General features: G+C 40.6%; 1 protein-coding gene and 1 long non-coding RNA gene across 6 annotated transcripts in view; one reads left to right on the plus strand and one right to left on the minus strand.

Annotated features, from left to right (window-relative positions):
• LOC137536591 (uncharacterized) overlaps positions 1–16,603 on the plus strand; it is a 156,340-nt gene that overhangs the window by 21,197 nt on the left and 118,540 nt on the right. For all 5 annotated transcript variants that reach the window (XR_011024583.1, XR_011024582.1, XR_011024581.1 and 2 more), the window contains exons 2-6: positions 1,848–1,952; positions 2,138–2,238; positions 5,611–5,791; positions 13,011–13,106; positions 14,149–14,206. This is a non-coding gene — a long non-coding RNA (uncharacterized lncRNA). The remainder of the gene's footprint in view (positions 1–1,847; positions 1,953–2,137; positions 2,239–5,610; positions 5,792–13,010; positions 13,107–14,148; positions 14,207–16,603) is intronic.
• CHAT (choline O-acetyltransferase) overlaps positions 5,505–16,603 on the minus strand; it is a 146,628-nt gene continuing 135,529 nt past the window's right edge. Inside the window, exons 14-15 of the mRNA XM_068258835.1 lie at positions 12,532–12,669; positions 5,505–5,799 (exon numbers count right to left, since the gene is read on the minus strand). Coding sequence (XP_068114936.1) covers positions 5,536–5,799; positions 12,532–12,669 — 402 coding nt within the window. The 3' untranslated portion in view covers positions 5,505–5,535. The remainder of the gene's footprint in view (positions 5,800–12,531; positions 12,670–16,603) is intronic.

Below are 16,603 nucleotides of genomic sequence, written 5' to 3' on the forward strand. Positions count from 1 at the left end.
GGCTTCAATCTACACAGTAGTTGAGCATCAAACTTTTTTTTCCCTCTTCAGATTTGCTTTACGTAATCCAGTAAAGAAGGTATTATTTTGGCTGGCTTATCGTTTACTGCAGCCTAAAAGTGAGTTTGTGCTCCTGACAGCAAGCAAAGCAGCCATTATGTGCAATTACATGTTATGATCTGTAATAAAAATATTCCTTTTTTTCAAAATGGATTTAAAGATAAATTACCTTTATACTTTTTATAAATAAATAATTGGGTAATGTTTAAAATACATTTAAATAAAAAATATAAGCTATTGACAAACTATGGCTCATTTGATATCTATAAAAAGATAATATTATTATGCTTATAACCTTTCCACACTCTGTAAGAGTTACTGACCATGTAGTGGATTCCATAACCTCCCTGGCGGTATGATTCCTTCCTGATTTTATGGTCTAAAAGCAGTACCATTTTTTTCATGTGCTTTTAGACCCTAAGGCTACTTTCCCACCAAGACGTTGCGTTTTAGGGGACGTTATGGTCGCATAACGTGCCCCTAACGCAACGCATGATGGTGTTGAAGTTGGACGTCAGATTGAGCTGCGCTATGCAGCTCTCAAAGCAGCCGCTCCAGGTTAGTGATAGGAAGTCCGGATCTTTTTAAGGATTCGGATCATTTGATTCGGATCATTGAAAAGATCTGGATCTTTGAACCGAATCATTTGAATCATTTTACTAGGGCATCAGACTGGGTGAAATGATTAGCAGGACAGGACTTTTCCTGCACTGTACATTCTGTATGTTCCTGTTTCTTCCAGACAGACATCCACTGTGAACCGAATCTTTCATTGTGATGATCCGGATGATTCGACAAAAAAGATCCGGATCAATTGAACGATTCGTTCATGATCCAGACAACACTACAGTCCCACCAAGAGTCATCACAGTGCAGTGAATATTAATTAGCCATGTGGCTGGCCGTGGAGGAGGAGGGGAGACCTCCTCCTCCAACATTACTGAGCATGTGCAAACAGTCTAACGTGGCTTAGCCCAGTATAACGTACAGCATGCAGCACTTTGTTTAAATGTGCTGCGTTACTATGTAACCCAACGTGTGCACTGTGAACAGCACATTGATTTTACAGTGCTGTGAGTTAGGCTGCGTTACTGGCTGCTGTAACGTGGGACTTTAACGTCTTACTGTGAAACCAGCCTAAAAGCAGGAAACAAATCATACTGCAGAAATCCCCTGGATCCAGTACTGAAATTCTTCCTCCTGTCCTCCCTGTGATGCTCTACCCCTATGGTTAGATCACCCTCTGACAAACTGCGATCTCACCCAAGGGATCAAGAGCCTCCAAGGACCGAAAGAAGAAATACTGGACAAACAGGAAGATTAGCAGAGTTCCATAATCATAGCAAGTGAGGAAAAATCAGGGTAAAGGGGACACAGATATAAATAAAATCCTGGCAGAGGATTAAATCTATTTCCACTCTTTAGAAAATTGAGAAAGCTGGAGTTGCACTTTAAACTATAAGTGTACTTATAAAGTACACTGACCCTGATGCACCAAGCAATGGTAAGAGTGCCTTGTATAGGTGGCGGACAGCAAATTTAACGTGAGTACCTAAGTAACACAAGCGATGTTATGGTAACAAGGAAATTATCTAGAAACGTTTAATAGCTTGGGGGGGCTTTAAGCAAGATTTAGGTTTAGTGCACTAAATAACATTTAGCCCAACTAAACCTAAAATTGAACGATGCAGATTGTAAGTTAAGTGAATATAAAAAGTGACCATACAGCAGTGACCATGTGACTCTCAAATTTAAAGTAATAATAAAGACTGGAGTTTAATTTCCAGGCCCAGCATATTAGTAGACAATGGTGCACTGGTGATGATCTGGAGGACTCAGAGGGGCCTGTTTAACTGAAGGGCTGGAAGAAGCCCCAAGGATGTAAAACTCGAGTATCCTTTAAAATACGTTTCGAAACTTAAAAATTTAATTCTTTAAGGTAAACAACATTTTGCTTCCAGAATTTTGCTTTTAGTCTGCCTTTAAGTTACTTTTTCAAGGTGGGTTAGTTCGGCATCACATACTATTATTGCTCTTCTATATCTACATTGTAGCAACCTTAACTATTTCTACTCAGAAGTGACAGTGAAGGTATTCTACTAGGAGAATATTATTGCTTTTCTTTTTATCGTAGACATAGTTACAGCCGGAAGCGCTATAGACAGAAAAACATGTAAGGTAGGTTGTATTAAGCAAAATCAAATCTTATTTTACTTCTTGACTCACTGAATGCAGCCTAATTTAATTTATGATAGGAAATCTCTGTTTAGTTAGTGCGTATTACATGATAATTGCTGCATGGTCCCACTAATGAGAAATTAATGCTGACCTAGTGCCACTTTTTTTTTACATACTTACTATAACTATACACGATGCTAATTCTATCAAATGCAATTTTGTTAATGAATAATGGTATGATATTGCTTAACAATGCATTCTTATTGCACTTAGTGAAAATGAGAGTACATAAAAGGTTACTAGCATGGTGGCTGCTGGTAGGTAGATTACATTATTTCCACTGAAGTAAAACTTATGAACAAATCATAGCTTGCATGAGCCTAATGACCCTCCCTAATGTGGCTCACCATATAATACCTCTTTCTGGTTAAATAAACAAAAATAAAATATTATCAAAACATTTTGTCTAATAGTTAATATAATTTTTAAAATATGTTTAAAATAGATAATAGTGTAAGTTTAAATGGTTCACTTCTTTACTGGTACAGAACACCCATTAGAACACTAGAGTCACTAGAGCTTATACACAGGTGTGTTAAAATAGCCCCGTAACCCCATTGCAGGGAGGGGAGGGGATGGGGGGTAGCTGGTGGCCACTCCTGTCATAAAATGCAGACTTAAATGCAGAGGGGCGGCAGTGGAGCTTTATACATTACCTGCTTCCAGCAGCAGGGTGGGAGCTCCTCACTCCTCTTCTGTTTGTTCCTGTGCCTTGCAGTCAATCACTATGCAGCTTATGATTCATGTCATGTGCCAGGATTTACATGGTGATTGTCTTTACAAGGCGGTGCTACACTGAAGAGAAGATAGTGTTGAAAGCAGGTATTGTATAACACGCCGCTGCTTTGCATTTAACTCTGCAATGCATTTTCTGTGTTAGCATGATGCAGTAAGAAGGGTTGATCCATCAGCCAAAGAACTCTTATCCCACTGCAGTGTCCATAGAGGTAATGGATTCTGGGGCCTGATATGCGAGTACGCAATTGCCTCCTAAAAGGACCGGTAGACTACATTGTTTTTTAAAAGAAGTATAGGAAAGCACACCTACAGAATGCGTTTTTAATTGAGAATTTGCCTTGTTCCTTTGTAGGTGTTCTCAGGCTTTATAAAAAAAAGTCCAGTCCAGTTTTTGACACTCATGTCTCTCAGCAGCAGCCCAGACACTTTCCTAATTATGCACATGTGGTGATGCCCACCAAACACAAATAACATGATTTCTTCTTTTTCATTCAGAAGACGAACATTATTATAGAGAACTATTTTTGTTAGCTGTTTCTGTACACCATCTTGAACTTTATCCCATTTTTAAATGCACTCCTGGCAATTTTGTATTTTATTCCCTTATCTTACAGCAGCCTGAAGTACACATACACAATAAATGTCAAACATATGGATTGGGACTTGGGACTTAGGCCCATATGCAATTTAACTTTTTCACCTGAGATATCTCCTAGGAGATCATTTTCATATTCTATTTAAATTAAATTTTCAGCAGTTTAAAACTGAAAAAGTACCCAAAATTTGTAGAAAAGGTGCTATCAAATTATTTTGAGTATTTTCTTGCTTGCTGGCGGTCTAAAAGGCAATTTATGACAAGGTGTAAAAATATTACCTCAGAGAAAACTCAGGAGAAAAAGGGAATTGCATATGGGCCTTAGTCCCATAGGAGACAGTTCAGGCATTGAGTGCTGCAAAGATACCTCATTCTGCTATATCAGGATGGTGGTGTAGTGCATGCAGGAGCGGTCGGACTGTCCGATTGTTCCTACGCCATCCCCGGTTGAAGTTATTTGCCCTGCTAGGTAAATAGTTTCCAGGCACGCCTTGGGCAGCCTTTTAAACAACTTGTGTTCCCATATAGTTCTGAAGATAAGTGCATCTGTACTACGTAAGCACAAGTCTAGAATTGTGCATGCGTAGTATGGATGCACGAATCTGTGGAACTACTTATGGAAAGCTGCTCGAAGAGTGCCTAAGACCTAGGAGGATGAGTAACTTCAACTGGGGACAGTTCACTGAGGACTGGGCAATACTTGGACATGCTCAATTATTGATTGAGGTGGCTACAAATGGCCATCTTGGCTAAGTTTAATATAGTGTGTGTATGCACTTCTTCTTCATAATCGCCCATCTCAGGTGCACTTTAAGCATTTGGCTTACCGTAACTAACATAAATAGGGGAACTATTATTTATTCAGTAGGGGTGTATGCCTAAACTTAAAGAGAGTCTGAATCGAGAATAGATCTCGCTTCAGACCTCATAGCTAGCAGGGGCATGTGTGCCCCTGCTAAAACGCCGCTATAGCGCGGCTTAACGGGGGTCCCTGTCCCCCCAAACCCCCTCCGTGCAGTGGGGGAGCGCTTCCTGGTTGGGGCAGGGCTAACCGCCGCAGCCCTGCCCCATGCGCGTCTGTCAGACGCGTATCTCCGCCTCTCCCCCGCCCCTCTCAGTCTTCCTTCACTGAGAGGGGCGGGGGAGAGGCGGCGATGCGCGTCTGATAGACGGGACTGGAGGCAGGGCTGCAGCCGTTAGCCCTGCCTCCAGGAAGACAATCCCCACGACCAACTTGCCGACCATCTTTTGCGGGGGGTGGGTTGGGGGTGAAGGGACCCCCGTTTAGCCGCGGTATAGCTGCGTTTTAGCAGGGGCACACGTGCCCCTGCTATATATAAGACCTGAAGCGAGATTTAGTCTCGCTTCAGTGTCTCTTTAACACTGTTAAAATAAGCCATTGGCCCATATGCAGTTAACTTTTTCTCCTGAGTTTTCTCCTAGGTGATATTTTTAAACTTGTCAATAAAATGCCCTTTAAGCCACCAAAATGCAAAAAAATATTCAAAATTATTTTGATAGTCCTTTTTCATCTACTTTTTGTTACTTTTTTTAGTTGAAGTGCTGGAACGTTATTTTAAATTGAAGGTGAAAAATTATCACCTAGGACAAAACTCAGGTGAAATAGTGAATTGTATATGGCCCATTAAGACAGATAGGTGCCTTACACAATTAAATAGAGTATTTATTGGATGGGCTAATAGAATTGTGAAATGTTAGTAACTTTTGGTACTTTATATTAAATTGCTTTCTATCCTATTTGCTTTAGCAGGTTTGTTCTTTTCATTTGGCTGTATTTCTGTGACCTTTTTATCTTGATTTCTCTAATATATTTTTTCTGTTTACCAAAATATAATTACAATAAATAAATAGATACAGTTGACATATTTACACTGTTATGCCAGTTAAGTTCTGTGTCCATTCTGAGAATCCGCTTTTTTTTCTTTGACTGGTGTTTGTGGTTTACTGTTGTACTTTAGGCATAGGTCCTTCATCTCAGTAAGGCTTTCCTCTAGAGCTTTGGCAAACAAGGTAGATGAAGTCTCTTTGCAGTCTTTGAAGCTTGAGATGCAGAAAAGAATGTGTTCTGACTGTGGGTTATAGCAAGCACCATATCCATTTGGAACCACTGGACCGTAGCAGCAAAACATTTCCATTGTGGTAGGAACCTGGAAAGTCATTAAATGGAATTTATTAGAAAATCACACAGCACTTAAAGTGAACCTGGAGCAAGAAGCATTTGGAGTCTGTCATATTTTATTTCCTTTTAAACAATACCAGTTGCCTGGCAGCCCTGCTGATCTATTTGGCTGTAGTAGTGTCTGACTCACACCAGAAAAAAACATGCAGCTAATCTTATCAGATTAGACAAAAATGTCAGAAACACCTGTTAAAGATCTATAGCTAAAAGTATCAGAGGCAGAGGATCAGCAGAATAACCAGTCAACTGGTATTGTTTAACTACTTTGGCCTCCTGGACGTACTAGCTACGCCCAGGAGGCCATGTGCGCGTCCGCGCGCTCCCGAGGCCGATCGCACGCGTGCACGTGAGCTCCCGGCCGCGGTTCGTTAGCCTGGCAATCAGTGAATCGGGCTTTGGTGCCCGATCACGGATTCCTCTCCCCCGCTGAAAAAGCGACAGCTTCTCTCGGAAGCTGCGCTTTTTCTGGCTGTAACGTCCCCCATACGTCGCTCTAAGCGTATGTTACGCTTAGAGTGACGTCATGTAAACAAACTCATGGCCGCCATCTTGTGGCCAAAAAGTAAAACTACAACTAAAAGTGAAAAAAATCAAACTCAAGACACATTTACATTATAAAACTATGGCTTACATCCCACCCTCCCAAAAATGCCCAAATAAAATGTTTAATATAAAAAAAAAATGTAAATATTTACCTAAGGGTCTAAACTTTTTAAATATCAATGTAAAGATGAAATATTTCTAATTTTTTTTTATTTTAAACTTGTAAATAGTGATAGATGCAAAACGGAAAAAATGCACCTTTATTTCCAAATAAAATATTGTCGCCATACATCGTGATAGGGACATAATTTTAATGGTGTAATAACCGGGACATATGGGCAAATACAATACATGAGTTTTAATTATGGAGGCATGTATTATTTTAAAACTATAATGGCTGAAAACTTAGAAATAATGAATTTTTTCTGTTTTTTTATTATTCTTTCCGTTAAAATGCATTTATAGTAAAGTGGCTCTTAGCAAAATGTACCCCCCAAAGAAAGCCTAATTGGTGGCGGAAAAAACAAGATATAGATCAGTTCATTGTAATAAGTAGTGATAAAGTTATAGGCTAATGAATGGGAGGTGAAAATTGCTCGGATGCATAAAGTGAAAACAACTGAAGTGGTTAAAGAGAATCTGCAGTTAAAATTAAAACAAAAAAACGTACTTACCTAAGGAGAGGGAGGGCTTTGGGCCCTATAGAGCCTTCCCATTCTCCTCCCAGTCCCCTCGTTCCCTCGCAGGCTTCTCGGTTTAAATCTCCCACCGCGGGAGACTTCAGCAATCTTCAGAAGCACTCGGGCTCCCAAAACTGGTGGCTCTTTACTGGGCACGCACAATTGTGCAGAAGAGGGCGCAGTACACTGTGGCCCATCTTCAGAAGCCTCCTGAAGCTCACCAGAAATGAGAGAGCAGTCTACCACCCATGTGTTGTAGACTGCGAATGGGGATGCCTGTGGGGGAACGTGGGCACCGGGAGGAAAACAAAAAGGCTCTAAAGGACCCAGAACCTTCCCTCTCCATAGCTAAGTATCTCTTTTTTTGTTTTTAATTACGCTTCAGACTCCCTTTAAAATTAATTGAATATGGCAGCCTCCATATACCTCTTGCTTCAGGTTCCCTTCAACAAGTTTCACCAAAATAAATAATTCTTGTTATTATTAATATAATTATAATGTAATGTTTCATATTTTTGATCACTGCAAAGTTGAAAAATGCTTATTACAGAACTGTAATAGGAAGTGCCTTCTCCTTTGCCTAGGCTAGGCAGCAGTAACATGAAGTGCTTTACAACTGCTTTTCAGGAAATCTATATTATCTTCAGAAAGAACTGCTCCCTTTCTGACTTACATGGAATTATTTGTGATCAGATTTCCCATAACCACCCATGAAATGGTTTGATACATTTGTATAGAACGGATGCTTTTTCCACAACACTTTACAGGCAACATTGAGCAAATTATGACCACTCTTTAAAGAGAGTCTGAAGCGAGAATAAATCTCGCTTCAGACCTCATAAATAGCAGGGGCATGTGTGCCCCTGCTAAAACGCCGCTATAGCGCGGCTTAACGGGGTCCCTTCACCCCCAAATCCCCCTCGATACACCGGGGGAGCGCTTCCTGGTTGGGGCAGGGCTAACCGCCGCAGCCCTGCCCCACGCGCGTCTGTCAGCGCGTATCTCCGCCTCTCCCCCGCCCCTCTCAGTCTTCCTTCACTGAGAGGGGCGGGGGAGAGGCGGCGATGGGCCGCTGACAGACGCGACTGGAGGCAGGGCTGCAGCCGTTAGCCCTGCCTCCAGGAAGAGACAGCCAGCGACTTTTTTACGACACACTTTTGTGGGGGGTGGGTTGGGGGTGAAGGGACCCCCGTTTAGCCGCGGGATAGCGGCGTTTTAGCAGGGGCACACGTGCCCCTGCTATTTATGAGCTCTGAAGCGAGATTTATTCTCGCTTCAGAGTCTCTTTAAAGGGGTTACAATAAAATTGGCTATGGAGGCACTAATGTGGGGGAGTAAAGATAGTGATGATGGATAGCGGCGGTAGCTGGGCAGATAGGCTGGTGTTAGGCATAGGTATAGAGGGGAGACATGTTAGGCTTTGGTGGGGGAGTTAGTGTTAGGTGTAGGTAGGGAAAGGGTAATGCAGGAGTTCGGGTGGAATCCTACATAATAAAACCCCTTTGTCTCTGCGTCCGTGTGTGTCCGTGTATGTGTGTATCCCTGCGTTTGCGCTACTGCGCATATGCCGCAGGGACACCCTTTTGACAGAGCAGGACAACCAAGGGGCGGGCAGGTGCGTGCGCGGTGGGCGGATGCGCGTGTACGCGCGCTGGCCGGGGTGACGGACCTAGCCCATTTTTAAACTGGCTAAGTCACTGGTAGGCAATAATAGGACGTTAGTAACATTACCAATATTTTACTAACGGGAACAGGAGACAGTACACTATCAGTAATTCTACTGGGATTCTGCTATTGGTTAGATTTTGTGCCTATTTTAAATGTACCCCTCTAAAGTGCAGACAAAGCCAAAGCTAGAGCTCCTTCTTTGGATGGCTGATGTAAAGATCTGTTCACTGCGTTCTAGTGCGCCCACTCTTCAGAAGGTACAGATGACATCACTATAGTTTACAGCTGGCAACATGGACTGGGGCACGTGGCTGCAGTGGTGTGATCTTTGTATCTGGACTCGTATGTACAATATCTTACAGTATGTTATTTTTATGGGGGCTAACAGAAAACTGGAGGTAGGTACATTGCAGAAAAGCACAGCAGGATGGGAAGTGCCATTTCAGTAACAGCCTGGTGAGCCCGTTTCCGGTTTTGTTTTCTGAAGTCCCTTATTTCCGCATGGAAAACTGAAATCACTGACTAATATGGTTCATTTTTCAACTTGTGAGGTAAATCCAGTACCTCGTAAGTGTCAATTCACAAAGAATAGATGCATATGGTAAACCAAGTGAAATGTTCTGTATTTATCTCCAGCCTGGAGCAGTTGGTAACTAACAAAAAGCCGGTAACTAACAAAACCAAGCAGAGCAGGGAAAACTAAATAAATTATTCAGGAAAATAAAAAAAAGATAATAAAAACATATGGGTTTTCCCTCATTTCTGTTTTTTATGTAGTAAATACTTAGTAATGATAGTTAATAATATACAGTACAGTAATATTGGTTTTGAGCTAATACAAATGTTAATTTTGTGCACCTTGTCAGTATAATTAAAAAAAAAAATGCTATTTGTATCACATCTTTCAACCATTTTTCCTGCATTGCAATAATTCATAATCAAACATTGAATGAAATACCACACAATTCCCTAAAATTACCAAATGAAATACCGCATGAGATAAAAATCTTAGTGAATTGTCATGCAGTTTCTTGTCAAATGACTAAACTGTTATTTTAACATGTAAATCAAAAAAAGTCTACTCTGGAACACCGAATGCAGTATTTTACAGACCCTTTATTTTATTTTTTTTACCTAACCTGTCTTACTGAATTGAAGCCATTATCACTATTGTAACAAAGGAGAAATTACAATAGTACCTATAAAAATTACTACTTACTGATGCTGATTACTTGGCAATTTTTGAACAAATTTATCAAAATTAAACCAAATTCAACTTTGCTTTAAAGAAAACCTGAGATGGGCAAAAAAAAAAAAAAAAAAACACATAGCTAGGGCTTCCTCTAGCCCCCTTCAGGCCGATGGCTCCCTTGCCATTCTCTTGGTTTGCATTGATCCTCCAATAGCCTGCCTGGTAATTCCCGTAGATGCGTTCAGCACATGCAGCCACAGGTGCAGAATGGTCCCGGCGTGCACAGGAGCAAATTGCCAAATTGCTCCCAGTGATGGAGGCTCATGCGTGCACCAACTCACCCGGCTGGAGGATTTACTGTGCAGACTATCGGAGGATCAAGGAGGCCCAGGAGGATGGCGAGGAAACCTTTGGCCTGAAGGGGGCTGGAGGAAGCCCTAGGTAAGTATATTTTTTTCCATTCCTCTCAGGTACACTTTAAAATGCTAAACTACACAATGATTTCGAGATGGGTACAAAAAAAATGATAAAACATTCTTGTGCTATAAGAAAGGTAATATGTGGAAATTGTATTTGGCGTTTGTTTGATACAGGGGGACTGTGCCTGTGCTTGTGCCTACAATAATGTAAATTGTTTCAAAGAGAAACTGGAGGAAGAAAGTCAAATGTACTGATGGTCCCTTGCAGATACACTAGTGGATAGATCAGATGAGAAGACAAAGGATCTCATTTTCTGAAGTTCTCTGGTCATGAAAACACTGGAGAACATACATTTTTCATTTATAAACAGTTCTTAACTTGTTTTCCAAGACAGCATCATGCAAATCAACTTTTATAAAAATGAAAACCTGATTTTCCATTGAATAGCATACCTTCTCCCAGTTTTCTAAGATGAGATTGACTTGTACTATTTAGGACCACATATTTAGTTAAAAAGACATGCCTGCCACATCTCTAGACATGCTCCAACTACACCTCCAGACACACCTTTATGGCACTGATAAGCCACCTCACCAACCACACCTTAATCACACCTCTTTAAAGAGAACCCGAGGTGGGTTTGAAGAATACTATCTGCATACAGAGGATGGATCTGCCTATACAGCCCAGCCTCTGTTGCTATCCCAAACCCCCCTAAGGTCCCCCTGCACTCTGCAATCCCTCATAAATCACAGCCACGCTGCTGACAAACAGCTTGTCAGAGCTGGCTGTGTTTATCTCTATAGTGTCAGTCTGCTGCTCTCCCCGCCTCCTGCAGAACTGCGGTCCCCGCCTGCATCCCTTCCCTCCCTGCTGATTGGAGGGAAGGGACAGGGGCAGGGACCGGAGCTATGCAGGAGGTGGGGGAACAGCTGAGACTGACACTATAGATGTAAACACAGCCTCACAGCACGGCTGTGATTTATGAGGGATTGCAGAGTGCAGGGGGACCTTAGTGGGGTTTGGGATAGCAACAGAGGCTGGGCTGTATAGGCAGATCCAGCCTCTGTATGCAGATAACATTCTCTAAACACACCTCGGGTTCTCTATAAGGGCATGCCAATAAGAATTTACTCATATTTTAATTTTTTTACTCACTACGGTCAATTCCTCCACTACCAATCTTTCTTTGTATTAGCATCTGGAGATAAACAAGGCAATAACTTAGATGAGTACATTAGGTGAAAGGGTGTTTCAGAAAAGGAAATAAGGACAGGGATTTATTTCCAAAAAAGGGACTGATGTTCATATAAGGGTGGACGCACAAGAAGAGACATTTCTGCACTGTTAACAGCACAAATGATTCTCTAGACCAGGGCTAGTGGGTAAGAAGCAACTAATTCTGCAGGCACTTCCCATGAATGAAAACGACTATGTAAAGGTGGCCAGTAACGATCCAATCATTTTCATCCAATTTTATGAAATCTATGTATTGTGGGGTAAACTGAGTGAATATATTGAATGTATTATATAGGCAGTTCCCTTTATTACACACAAATGGTAAGAGTTGATAAAAAAAGATTGGATCGTTAGTGGCCACCTTAACATCTTTGTCACCAGCTAACTGATCACCAACTAACCGTTCTTGCTGAAATTAATGGAAACGTTTATAAAGTCAAGTCAAAAATATCTGTTAGTGCAAACTTTTGGTCAAATAAGATTGATTCTGATTTTGGTGGCTTTCAAGTGTTTAGAAAGCAGTATGCAGTGCATTACTCATTTCTGAGCAGCTGGCACATTTATTAAGCTACTTTCTAAATGCTTTGGCAGCTTTTTGCAAAAGTTCACAAAACACTAAGCATTTGATTTACTATTTTTAATGGTGCCACTGAGCGTTCAGCCAATCAAGAGAGAACCTCTCCTTTCTTACACACACACACACACACACACACACACACACACACACACACACACACACACACACACACACACACACACACACACACACACACACACACACACACACACACACACACACACACACACACACACACACACACACACACACACACACACACACACACACACACACACACACACACACACACACACACACACACACACAGTCAGGGTCATTGCATATAGCACTTACATAGCTGTTTCCACTGCAATTGATGGCTCACATAAACAAACTTACCTGACTAGTAGACAGAATGAATCTATTACTGATCAAATACATTTCATCTGTGAAGATCTCCGGCAGCTCTTTGCAGTGTTCCCTTGCTAGCTCCCTCAGTGCCAGCAAGTGGTTATCTATTGCCATGCCTGTAATGGCCTGTGAAAAAAAAGAAAATATAACAATTTTTTTTTTAAACAAAGCTCTAAAATATGGGTTGGGTATAGAGTACTTTAGTATTTCCAAACTCATAAGACTGTGTGTGTGTGTATACATTTTGGAAATCTGCAATGCAATAAAGCTCTAGAATAAAAATTGCTTTAATTCATGTAAAACATTTGATATTGGTACATTTACTTGCATTGCTTGTAAGATTTGGTGTGAGGAGTGCCAAGCGATATTCATGGTATCGGTAATGTGACTAGATTTTTAGCTGTGTTTTCCTCTGTCATTAGCCTACATTTTTCTCAACCCCTCCTTGTTTGTTCTTTTTCCTGTAGTCTAACCTCAGGCCCCATGGTAACTCCTTCCTGATGTCTAACCTTAACCTCCACCTGTAATGTTAACACTATCCAGGTGCCTAACCCTGTCCCTCCGTAAGTAGATTGTTTGCATAGTCTTAGGTGCATCAATAAATATTATATCCACCTAATGTGGTTTGCTCCTTGATGTAGGTAAGCTCAAACTACTCCTAACTTTTAAATTCATATTTTAGATTATAAGCAAATTAGGGTTCCTCCTACAGATTTCTTGCTCCCTCCGTAATTCCTAGTTCACACCATACAATTTTCTGTAAGATTTTCTGCAATTAGATTATTTTCTGTAAAGTACTGGTAGAGACTGGTCATTATCTCTGGTGCATTGTCTTCTGGTTATCTCCTGGTGAGCAGAACAATGCCTAATTGCTAGGCAGATAGATTTTCCTGCCAGATAGAGAATTTCCAACATGTTGGATATTCTCTATCTAACCATCTAACAGAAAATCTTACAGAGAATTGTATGGTGTGTACTAGGCATAAGTGGTTGAGCATCTTGTAGCACTGATGATGCCAGAATCTATACTGTAAAATCTGGTCCACCTTTTGCTGCTTGGGCAACAGTGCACCCAGTGCATATTGTCCAGTAGATTAACATACTGATTCCCTCATCTACCTGTTATTTGCTATGTTGAGCCATAGCTATTTCAGGTGGAAATCTCAGGTGACTTTTACCTTATTGATAAGATATTTAGCAGTGCATCATTATATAATTGTATACTCTTATTTCTATTTTGTTTCTCTGTTGCTAGCCTAACCACTCCACGTGCTCTCACTGTTTTCCAAAGCCTTACTCTAACCTCCCTCATTGTTGCCTTCCTAATGCCTAACCCTAAACTTCCCTACAAGCAGTAACTGCTACCCTAATCTCCTAATCCTAACAACGAAAACATACACTCCCCATGTCCTACCTCCAAGTCTTCCCTTACTCTGTAAGCCTAATTCTAATCAGTTACACTTACTGATATATACTGTATCTGCCATTTTCTTTAGTGGATGATGTTTTTAACTTTACAGTAGATGCAATTTGTTGCTAAATGATATCACGTATCTCTGTTAACCCGGCTATACATAATTAAAATTCCATGCCATATCCTTGCAGTTGTTGACAAAAAACTACTTGTAGGAAGACAAAAGGAGAAATCGAGAGTCCACAATAGGTACAGTATGTTATGTAGTTTTTGTGATATGTAGTTGTAAAATACTTTGCATGAAATGATACTTCTTCAAAAAGGTGGGTTACCACTAAGACAACCACCGTATAGGCAAGCGGGGAGCTTAGACTTGACCCCACTCAGGTTAAGAAGTTGCTCTCTGTAGATCGGAAGAAAAAAGGGGTAACGCCCCTCCACGAAGGGTGGACAGAACTTGAAAAGAATGGTAAAACAGAGGTACATAAAAGGATGATATACACTAAAAACAGTTAAAATGGGAGGTAGCGGTGGACTTACCTCATTGATGACTCCATATTGTCAGATTAAAAAAAGGACTTTATTGTATACTCCATAGAGCGATGCGTTTCACAGGTATCACGTGCTTCATCAGGCAAAATCAAGGTGTAACTGAAAAGAGCTCTGTATAAGGCCTCTTGCACACTGCAAGCGATTCAGATTCCGCTTTTTAATCAGTTTTTACATCCGATTCAGATTCCGCTTTGCAGTGTGCAGGGAGCAAACTGCAAAGCTGAATCTGAATCGGAAGTAAAATCCGATTAAAAAGCGGAATCTGAATCTGAATCGCTTGCAGTGTGCAAGAGGCCTTAAGCCAAGCACCTCCGCCTCTGTTTTTAATGTATATTATCCTTCTTGGCACCTCTGCTTTACCATTCTTTGATACTGAACTGGCATGGCCTATCCTTTGAGTGGTGGTTAAAGATGGTTTTTAAAATACATGTTTCATTTGATATTCAAATCTTATTTATGTTACAGTCCCTGACAGTGATCACAGCTGCTGGAATATGACCTAACTAAATTAGAATACTTGCCAGTAAGGTGGCCACATAAAATAGATTTTTTTATATTTCTTTTCAATTTGAAAATTTCAATAATTTTTTTTCTGATTAACAGTTGAATAGTAACATTTGAAAAATCTGACCAATGTGTCACACACATGTTCATTTTTCCCCCAATTATTTAAAAAAATGATTAAAAAGTCAGAAAAATTTGCTTTGGACTATAAATTAAGAAATTGACACTCTAACTCAGGGGTCAGGAACCTTTTTTTGCCAAGAGAGTCATAAACTCCACATATTTTGAAATGTAATTCCTGGAGAGCCATACAATATGAGTCAAACTGGGACAGTAGGGCCCACGTCACTGTTGCCATGGTGATGTGTACACAGTTTATCCGCCGGGCAGCGGAAGTGTGAGACACGTCTACCACTAAATTTTCATAAAGACTGATCAGAAAAATCAGCCTCTCCTGATCGACTTATAGTGATAAAAACAAGAGACTATCTCTTGAGCGTTCCTTGCTCAAATAAAAAAAGAAAGCCGTTAGAGGTTTTTGTTATTTTTTAATTGTACGTGAGTGGCCACCTTTTCACTAGGCATCGTTTCGTTCTAAAGAGCAAGATTTTTCCAGCATGCTAGATTGATAGCCTTGATCAATTCGGCCAGAAATCGATTGATCGGTTGTCCGTGTTGCGCCATCTATCTTTAGCTATATGATAAGTTGGGCCATAATCAGACTCCTACACACGTTGAGGATGATGCTTAGAAAATAACATAATTTTGTTTGGTGATAGTTATGCAGTTATAAGGTGTGGGCATATGCCTGTGACTTTACACAGACAGGGGTTAAAACTTAAAGGTAACAGAAGTAAAATAACACATTCTCCAGGGTTGTGTCCTGTCACTTTGATTTCCATTCAACCTCATTAAGAGAAATTGGCCAGCAGATGAGATGAAATGTCATGTTAACACATAACATTTACATTTGTCATAACACTGACATTTTGCAACATTTATCAGTGCCATGTCAGATGGGAAATTGAGAATGGCTAATATTATACAGTGTGAGGCGGCACATTTGATTAAACTGTTTGGCGTAGAATCTCAAGAGCACCAGATTTATGTCAGATAAAACCACTTGTGTATCCTAACAAATAGCGCAGCACAAGAGAATTTTACTATGAGGCATAAAATACATCCCATCTGGAGATTTATAGTTAAACCAGTATAATTTATCTCTCCTAGGATGAATCATAGTTTTGAGCTATGGGGCAGTGATCAGCACTGTAATCTACTGCTTACACTGTATTTATATAAACTATTTGTCAATCTATCGATCTGTCCATCTAGAGTAGTGTATAGCACTCTTACTTTGCATTGCTGGATCCCCAATTTGAATCCCAGCCAAGGCACTATCTACATGGAGTTTGTATGTTCTCCCTGTGTCGGCGTGAGTTTCCTCTGGGTACTCCAGTGTCTTCCTATATCCCAAAAGCAGACAGATAAGTTAATTGGCTTCCCCCTAAACTTGGCCCCAATTATGAAAGATATATAACTGTGGTAGGGATTACATTGTGAGACATGATTACTCTGTAAAGCAGTGTT

The sequence above is a fragment of the Hyperolius riggenbachi genome, chromosome 10 (assembly GCF_040937935.1).
Source record: "Hyperolius riggenbachi isolate aHypRig1 chromosome 10, aHypRig1.pri, whole genome shotgun sequence".
Taxonomy (NCBI): domain Eukaryota; kingdom Metazoa; phylum Chordata; class Amphibia; order Anura; family Hyperoliidae; genus Hyperolius; species Hyperolius riggenbachi.